Source organism: Cygnus olor, chromosome 13 (assembly GCF_009769625.2).
Source record: "Cygnus olor isolate bCygOlo1 chromosome 13, bCygOlo1.pri.v2, whole genome shotgun sequence".
Classification (NCBI taxonomy): domain Eukaryota; kingdom Metazoa; phylum Chordata; class Aves; order Anseriformes; family Anatidae; genus Cygnus; species Cygnus olor.
In genome coordinates, this window is record NC_049181.1 from 6,724,179 (window position 1) to 6,733,103 (window position 8,925).

At 46.7% G+C, this 8,925-nt stretch overlaps 1 protein-coding gene across 1 annotated transcript in view; it reads left to right on the forward strand.

Moving 5' to 3' along the window:
- The window catches only part of ATP11C (ATPase phospholipid transporting 11C), a 50,586-nt gene extending 42,102 nt beyond the window's left edge, over positions 1 to 8,484 (forward strand). Inside the window, 2 exon segments of the mRNA XM_040571888.1 lie at positions 204 to 357; positions 4,934 to 8,484. Coding sequence (XP_040427822.1) covers positions 204 to 357; positions 4,934 to 5,050 — 271 coding nt within the window. The 3' untranslated portion in view covers positions 5,051 to 8,484.
- Positions 8,485 to 8,925: the final 441 nt, after the last annotated feature.

Sequence of the window (8,925 nt, forward strand, 5' to 3'; positions counted from 1 at the left end):
GGACAGTCCTCCAGAATTAGCGCAGCTGAGGGCAGGAGATGGGTGGGGAGAGGAATGGGCAGCCTGTCTCTGTGCAGGCTGTACCCATCTGCCTTGGGAAGGGAGGCGTCACTGCGAACAGTTTGATCCGAGTCTGACCTAGTTGGGAAACTCGTGTGGCTGACGGTGTTAACCAGAATGTGTTTGCATCTCTTCTTTTTCAGGCCTTTCTTGAAGCAGCAAAGAATGTATTTTGTATTTGCCCATATGCTGACTTCTGTTTCCACGTGGCTGGCAATAATACTCCTGATCTTTATCAGCCTTTTCCCAGAAATTCTTCTAATAGTTTTAAAAAATATAAAAGAGAAAAATCATCAGGTAAGGAACAAGGTGAAAATACTGTGTGATATATCATAAAGGCCTCTTCTATTCTTAAGCACCAGATGAGCCTGTAATAGCACTGTGTGCCATTCACATCTCGAGGAAGGCTTGCTAGAGTCGCATCTTGCTCTTTCACATGCCAGAAATGTCAAGAAGCTCATCTAAAAATACAGCCTAGATCTCTAGTGTGGTGAGACTCTACCAGTGCCTTCCCTTAATTACCTAGGCTGGATGGAAAACTTCTTATTTATAAAAGTACTATAACCCTTTTCCAATCCAAACTGATCAACCAAACCATGTTGTGTACTGACAAAAGCTACTTGATTTTAAGTCAACGTGTGCAAGGTGTTCTGCTTGGATGCGCCCTCCAGGTGCCAGCACCAGGGGAGCGATTCAGGCAGGGCTTGTCACATCTGCCCATCTCCCTATTAACCGGGGGCCAGTGCAGCAGTGTGAGCCCGCAGTGTCCAGCTCTCCTCGAAAGTGCTCAGGGTTATTCTGCACAGAATGTGTCCCACGTGGAGACAATCCCCGTCCCTTGCCACGTGCTTGCCCAGAGGCGACGAGCATCCCTGCAGCATCGTCTTCCTGGGCAGCGCCTGCTAACCCTGGCCGTGCTCCGCCACCTGTCGCTCTGTCCGCCTCGCCTCCCTCCTGCGGCGCCTCTCTTCCCTCCTGCGATTTTAGCAAGTTTTGCATCGGGTCAGCAAGCGGCGAGCTGCCGGCCAGTCCTGCCCTCTTGCCATCAGCTTTGCGTTTTTCTCAAGCAGCGATGGAGTACAGCCTGGTACAGGGGCAGGAGGCAGCGGTGCCCACGGCAGCAGCGTGCACTGTCACGGCTCGTTTTGGCCTGGGTGTCTCCATCACTGCAAGCTGATGGCACAGCAGAGGTGAATCCTTTGCCAGCTGTACCCTGAACTGGCTCCACTGTCCCTGCAGGGCTGCGCAGAGCTGATTTTACCTAGCTTGGGCAGGGCTGTGTCACACAAAAACACCGGGTGACTCTTCAAATACTCAGGTGCAGGACAGGCTTCTCTCCTGAAGCTGGTAGGTCCTGTGAGGTTTCAGTGCACTTTCTTCACCCAGGATGGCCTGTTATTTTTGGTACTCATATACTTTTTAATAGAGCTAATAATCTTTTCTAAATATCCAATGAAGTAGTAAGGTTGTTTTTTTCCCCCCATAACCTTTGAAGTACAAGCTTGGCAAAGTATCAGTGAAGTAAAACATGTGTCTGCAAGACCGAAAAAAAACACCACCCAAACCATTAAATTTGAAAGCAATACAGATGGTAAAATAAGCGTAGCTAAATTCTTCCCAGTTCCATGTTATTTCTTCCTTGTAAGCATGACTTAATAGTTTCTGGATTGACACCGCAATTGGGGAGGATGGAAATGATTTGCTCTCAGCTGCAGTCCTAGGGCAGTTTGAGGCCACTGTCCCAGAAGGGTAACCTGGGGGTTACCGAACCCCAGCTCAGTTCACCCAAGAGGAGACCCATTTTTGCCTCCAGCTCTTGGCCAGAAGATCCATTCTCGCATTTAATACTCACTTTCAAGCGTGCTTTAAATGCGTTAAAAATGGCTCTTGTGAAATCGTTTAGCAAATCAACACTAAGTGTCAACTAGAAAAGTCTCTTCATATGCGCATTCTAAACTAAATGTGGGCTGAGCCTTACTGAAAAGTACATTTCAAGTTAAGAGCTTTATAAAATGCCTGGGGCAGATACCAGCTCTAGATGTCCGTACTGACTGTCAGACACTGAAGTCAGCCACCCAGTCTTTCAAAGGCAACCGAGACTAGGCAGAGGACTTTAAATTGAGATCCTTTTTGAGAATCCTAAGCTTAATATTGGAAAAGATAGATACAAGTTTCCCAAGGGGAGCGTTACGTACAAAACCAGGTCAGTGTCCTTGTTTAGCTGCCTGAACACCCAGCTTGGCAGCTGAGGGTCCCCTCTGGAAGGAAAGGATGGACCGAGGCCAGGTCGATAGGAGCTTGTCCTTGACCTGTATGGGACTGAGTTTCTGTATGACACAACACAGCAGCTCTGTTCAGTTTTTATTAAATTTTCTGTGTGGATTTTTTTTGTTTTGTTTTTGTTGTTTTTTTAACTGCAAGGCGCATTCTTATTTTCTTTGGTTTCTGCCTTTCTCTCTTGTACTGCAATTTTCTGTCTTTTGTGCTGTTGTGAACTAGGTAACGAAGCGCCTTCCTTCCTCAGGAACATCCACTATCTTCATGCTTTCTCAAACTTCCAGCAATCACAGCTTTTCTTGGAGCGAATAAGGTGATTTCCTTTCTGAGTCAGTATGTGTTGCTTGCTCTCCTGCTTTTTCCTTCTTCTAATGCATAACTGCTAAAAACTCGTGTTTAGATTTGCTCACCCAGCAAGAGCCTGCTTCCCTCTGCATTGCTTTAATTTCAATCTTTTGCTTAAATGTTTTGTCTGTCTCTGCCCCTTTGGTCTCCTGCTGTTCAGATGCTCAGGACCAGCTGCACACCTGGTGGCTGAGCTGCTCGTGCTCAGCACCTGTGACGTGGGTGCAGGTGACGCTTTTGTGCCCGGCGTCCCTTAGGTGCTCGGGGGACTTCAGGCAGGCATCAGTCGCAATGCTGGGGTTTCTACCAGGTCCTCAGCTGGGGTGAATTGTTCCTGTTCGTGGAAATCGGTGCTGCTGCGTAATTTTCTCTAGTCGTGGATTTGTCTCCCCGTTTCTCCCTCCCCTCTGTAGGTTTGTTTTAGTGGGCTAGATACAAACTTCACTAAAGCGTAGAACAAAGTGGACTCAATTCTGATCATCCTCTGGATGACCTGGCAAGCAGCTTATGCTTGTTGGATAGTGCAGGAGCTGCTCACACACCCTTCTTGCCCAGCACACAACTCGTGCTGACACTACAGCTGCCCTTTGTGCAGGCACATAAGCCTTAGCACTCACATAAGACTTAGCGCCGTCTCCAGCTTGCTGCCCGTGGGGTGAGGGGGCTCACCCCCGTGCTAAGTGCCTTGGGTACGTGCCCCTAGGGCTTGGTTTCACTGGTATCACTCACTGTTTTAAAAAGTACTGGTTGTAAGGAGAGCAAAGATGTTTCCTACTTGAAAGCACCTGTAGCATAAACCTCCAAGCCCGAAGGGAAACATTTTGGGAAGCAGGGCTCTTCTCCGAGTGCCATCTGTGCCTCTTGCACTGAAAAACCCAGCCAGCATTGATCACGATGGTATTTAGGGAGTGTGTATTGTTACATCCCTTGTGGTATGATTTAGTTGCCTGTAAAAAGGGGTGTGTGTGTGTCTGTTTCTTGTTGTTGGACCACTAGGTAGGTTAAAGTGTTGCATGTGCTACAAGTATTTTTGCCTCGCTGTTGCAGAGCAGTAGGAGGGCACCTGATTCATTGTCGGCCAGACCTTCTGCCAGACCACTCCTTTTAAGAACGTTCTCAGATGAGTCTAATGTGTTGTAACAGGTACCCTGTCCTAAGGAGTTGGGATGGTTTTAAAAGGCATTGATTAACCAAATGTAACTTCCCAAATCAATTAAACTGTGGTTCTTGTAATCCTCTTGATTATTGGTGTGGGGCACCTGTCTTTGTGAAATGGAGATGCAATATTTGGGATGCATTTTAATGTGGGGACACGTCCTATCTAGTGTTTGCAGAAGCCTGTATGTGCAAAGATGCGCTCAGTCTGAAATACGTTGCTGTATGTAAAACAAATCCTTCAGTATAACTGATGTTTCGGTCTAACATTAACAGCATGAGAATACAGGTGTGGTGAATTGTGCTAACTGGCTATAAAAGCTAGCACTGATGTACTTGCAATGAAGTATTCAAGTCTAAGCCATTAAAATGATTCCCAGATTGCATCTGAATAGTACAAAAATCCAATTTTCTAGGGTGCATGCTGTTGTCAGATAGAAATAAGTAAATTTTAATTCATCTAAATAGATTGAAACTAAACACGTGTACTTGTCTGTCTGTCAACGTAGCGTATGGCAGGCATGTCTCTGTGTCTGTATGCGTATACATACACAGGGAACATCCTGGTACAAGCTTATTTGATTCTAAACATCGCAGTAAGCTGAAAGCTGTCTTCTTGCTACGGAAAAAAATAAAAGTGCCTAATTGAATTCACAACCTAGCTTTCAGGCGAGGTGTTACATAGCTGTGTGGTGTCAGCTGCAAGCATTAAAATGCAGATTTCCTGTAGCCCCCTCCTAGCCGTGTGCCCCCCACCTGCCTGCAGAGAAGCCGATCTCAGCATCAGAGGGGCAGGGAAAGCGGCCGAGGGCGGCAGCCCAGAGCTGGGCTTCGTGCCCTGCTCGGGCGCTGCCGCGGCGGGCGGCAGGTGGTGCTCGCCGCCCTGCGGGGCTGGGCTCTGCGCAGCGCCTTGCGGGCTCCGCACCGTGATTTACTGTCCCGTTGTGAATGGAGTTTGGCACTTTTATCCTAGTCTAATCATTCTTCTTCTCCCGTAAATTTTTTTTTCTCTTTCTAAAAATAACAACGCAAAAAGGTTTATGGTCTTGGGAATGTAACAATTGCAACGCGTGTGTTTTCCTTCTGATTTTTGCAGACTGGCCCATTTGATCTGCCTATGTTAGTGTCATACAAACGTATAGAGAATGGCTATGTGAAGACTGAAGATGCTGTTACTAATTCGGCAGAAAGATATCCCCTCAGGATACTTTAAAATGCTCCACACAAACAGTGCATATTGTCATCCTGTAGGAAAAAGAAAAAAAAACACAAGCAAACAAAACCACGTGTTTTTTAACGTAACAGTTCTGTTTAATATTACCAAGTACGTAAGCAGCCATGCTGATGAAGCAGTAGCCAGGCACTGGCCGCGGTACCTGTTTGCCTTTGGTCTTGTTGCTTCCTCCCTCCTCCCCCCACCTCCCCCCCAAAAAAAAATCTGTCAAATCGGAAGACTGTGGTAATTGGAGACTGGGAAAGCATCTTCAGGAATTGTTCTAAAACAGCATGATCAAAGTGCAGGAGAGAAATGCCTCCCTACGTCACACGGGGGCTTCCTCTCACCGCTGCAGATCTGCCTGGGAGCAGCAGAGAGTTGCTGAAGTCTCTTGCTTCGCCTGACCAAAGAAGTAGCACGGACTTGAACCCCATAACAGCCCTGGCCGGCTCCCCGAAGGCGCAGGGGAGAGCCCGCTCCCCCCAGCGCAGAAGCCAGACGCATCCCTGCGAGCATCTTGCCTGGTGCCGTGGGGGCTGCCCCTCCCGGCGTTGGGTGGCCAGATGCATGTGGCAGAAATACTTGAAAACTCGGGAAAAATCATCGCTGGCAGCACAGTGTTCAGTCGCACGTCCCTCCTCTGGGATGGTTGGAAGCGATCAGTGAGCCATAAGCAGCGGCAGCACCCGTGCGGAGAGTGTGGTGCTGGGCGTCCTCCCGTCTTGGCTTGCTCTGTGCTGGTGGGTTTGCTCCTGGTGAGAAGTGAAGGCAGGATGGTTTTCCCTTGTTTTGGGAATGTACCAGGACTGTTCACGGAGTAAGGAAACTTTCGTGGGGAGGGAAGAACCTTGGAAGCTGAGCTGTGCCCGATTTCCAGCCCAGGTTTGCCCCGGCTCCCGTGGCTGTGCTTGCGTTACTGCAGCGTGCAGTTGGTGAAACGCTTTAAAGGTCTGAGTGACAGCGCAGTCCTTGGCCAGTCCCAGGGACCTGGATGGTGCCTGTGAACTTGCAGGCATAAAAACTGCATCCTGAGTTATTTGCACTAAGAAAACAGAAGTTGGTTTTAAAAATAAAAGTACGTCAATCTGATTTCATTTTACACTTTATTTGGTTTTCAATTGGCATGTTCTTTTTCAGTCTACCTTTAGCAAGGTAGTGGGAACTTTTCTTTAAGTTGTGCGCAGCAGAGGCAAGATGCCTGACTCTCAGTTTTCTCTGGCACTTCGTATGTGGAAAAAGCAGCTTTTTCATCGTGTTGAGTCAGAAGCAGTCCCGGAGCACCCTGCGTGCCACCACCCGACGTGCGAAGGTCCTCCCTCGTGCTGCCTTCCCCTTGCCCTGTGGGCACAACCTGCAGCCGGAGGCTTGCGCAGAAATACTGTGATACACACTCACATCTACCTTCAGGAGCAATGAGCTCTACACTGCAGCTGGGTTTTTACTTCCTGCTATGTCTCTTAGGCTTTGTTTCGCTTCCGTGCAAGGGCACAACAAACTGGGGCTAGATCGAACATTCCCTTCATCAAATTTTGCTAAAGAGTGGACTGTTAATTCTCTGGAGAATCTCTTGCTCTCTGGCTGCAAAATTCATCTTTTTCAAAAAAAAAATCAAGCAGGATCCAGATAGGCTGCAGGCACATCTGGCGTATGTGACAAGGACTCTGTGATGGCCCTACCCGTGTGGGAGGGGATGGGGATGGAAGGAGCAGAGGGACGGGCAGAGTCCCTGTGGCTGCCCTTGAACCATCCCGCATGGCAGGGGCCTGCGGACAGGACTGCTGTATTATATGCTCTGCACTGGCCTCAACGCAAGTGGTGTCTGTCACCTTGTGAGCAACCGCAGCTCGACTCCTTGCTGCATGCAAGTGAGGAGCTGCGCTTCCAGCATGTGTCCCATGGGCAAAGCTTTTTCTCTTTTTCCTTTTTCTAGCTCACCTCACGGACCTAGAATTCAACTTGCAGACCTTGCCCGATTCTCAACTTTAACTGCTAAAATGTGGTGCCTACAGATCGAGTATGCGATGAATACAATGAAGATGCGCTCTGTATGCCAAATCTAACCTTTCTACCTAAATATACAGTTGCTGACTTGTGTTTACGTAACCTTTAAAATGCAGGCGCTAAACCGCGCAATTCCTGTGATTCAAAACCATTCCAAGCCCCAGTTGTCCCAAGCCTGACAACCTGCTTCTCAGTTTGTTTTCTGTTGTATTCTACTTCTAGGGTCAAATTCTGTTCCTGTGAGATTCAGCTGGAGGTCTCGCTGTTGGTGTTAGTGGGAACGGAGCGAAGCTTGCCATGTATGTGCAATGTGTGACCTGTCTGAATAAAGCCACTGAAATGGGCTGATTGCTGCAGCCTGTGTTAAGCTGAAGCCTTCTAGGAACCCAATCTTTCTCTTCCCGTTTCCAAGTATCCAGTCTCAGTATGGAGCAAGCCATAGCTGTAGCTGTACATTCAACCCCAAGGCATGTATGCTGAAAAGCAGGGTGGTATTAAAATGAAATGTCAGGAATAGCAGCTCCTTTGGGGAAAAGCAGGTTTTCTTGGGCTTGGATTTCCAGCTGGCGCATGGATGTAGTTCCAGGACTGCTGTGCTGCTATGGGCCAGAAGAGCTGACCCTCCTTGTTCAGCAGCAGCAGAAGTGAAATTTCTGTTGCTGTGGATGTATCATGAAATCAAGGGGAATGGGACACACGTGCTGGAGTCACAGAAGGAGAGAAAAGGCAGTGATACTAAGTGTAAGGAATCAGCCGTCAGGCCGGGGGAAGTGGCAGTAATCTGACAGTAATACTGTGATTGGTGTTCACATGCCATAACACAAGCTGCGCTGTTACAGTGCTCGTTAGTGAGCTAAAAGGTCAGTACAGGCTTATCGGTGGGGAAACTTGAAGGAAAAAGGCTGGGGTTTTTCATAGTAATCCACTGAAGTTTAATCACTGTCTAGTGATGCTGAAAGATAAGCAAAGTAATTAAGATTCCCTCTAAAAATGTAATGTGATAATGGAAAAACTCGCTGTATTCATAGCTACTTTTCAAAAAACTAATCCTAATTGTTATGAGAATATTATAAATGACTTGGAATTGCATACAGGCTTAAATTTGAATTCGGGTACACACAGTTGAAAAACTTACCTAATACTGCACTATTCATCCAATTTCCCAGCTATGGATTTTTTTAAAAAAACAACATATAGTATATAGAAAGTGTAAATTATATACAGGCAATGAGAAGATACATTTTCAGCTTCTTGCAAAAAAGGACTGCAACCTTACATTTTTTTCACTTAAATGCAATTTTATACGTTTATGTTGCTTTATATAAAGGAAATTGAATGTGAATGTTACCTTTTATGAATGCAACTTGCTCTTTTTTCATTATGAAAACTTTTGTTTGAAGTAATCAATAAACTTTGGTATGTTGTTCTGATTAATTAGTATTTGTTGTCTGTCTTGTCTCCTTGGATGCTCCTACGCCTGTCTTGCAATGATCTATACGTGGGCATTTTCAGTGTGGGGTAGCTGATGCCAGCAAGGCTGCACTGGCATCTCAGCATTAACTCCCAGTGATGCTGGGCAGCATTTGCTAAGGGAACACTGGTTCTCATCTTTTTTTTTATTTTTATTTTTTCCCAGCAATTTACTAGCAATTCTTCTGGTGACGGCTGCTGCACATATCTGGCTTCTGTGCTCTTAACCAATTTTCCTGAACAATAATCTGTCAAATTAAGAAAACAAGCCCCATGAATTAAGTGAATAAATTGATTTAACTTTTTAGAAGAGTTAAACTCGGAGCTTTAGCTGACCAGGACATTTAGGGTAAAAAATAAAATGCAGGTCCATGTGTCCAGCTTCCGTATATGCATGATTT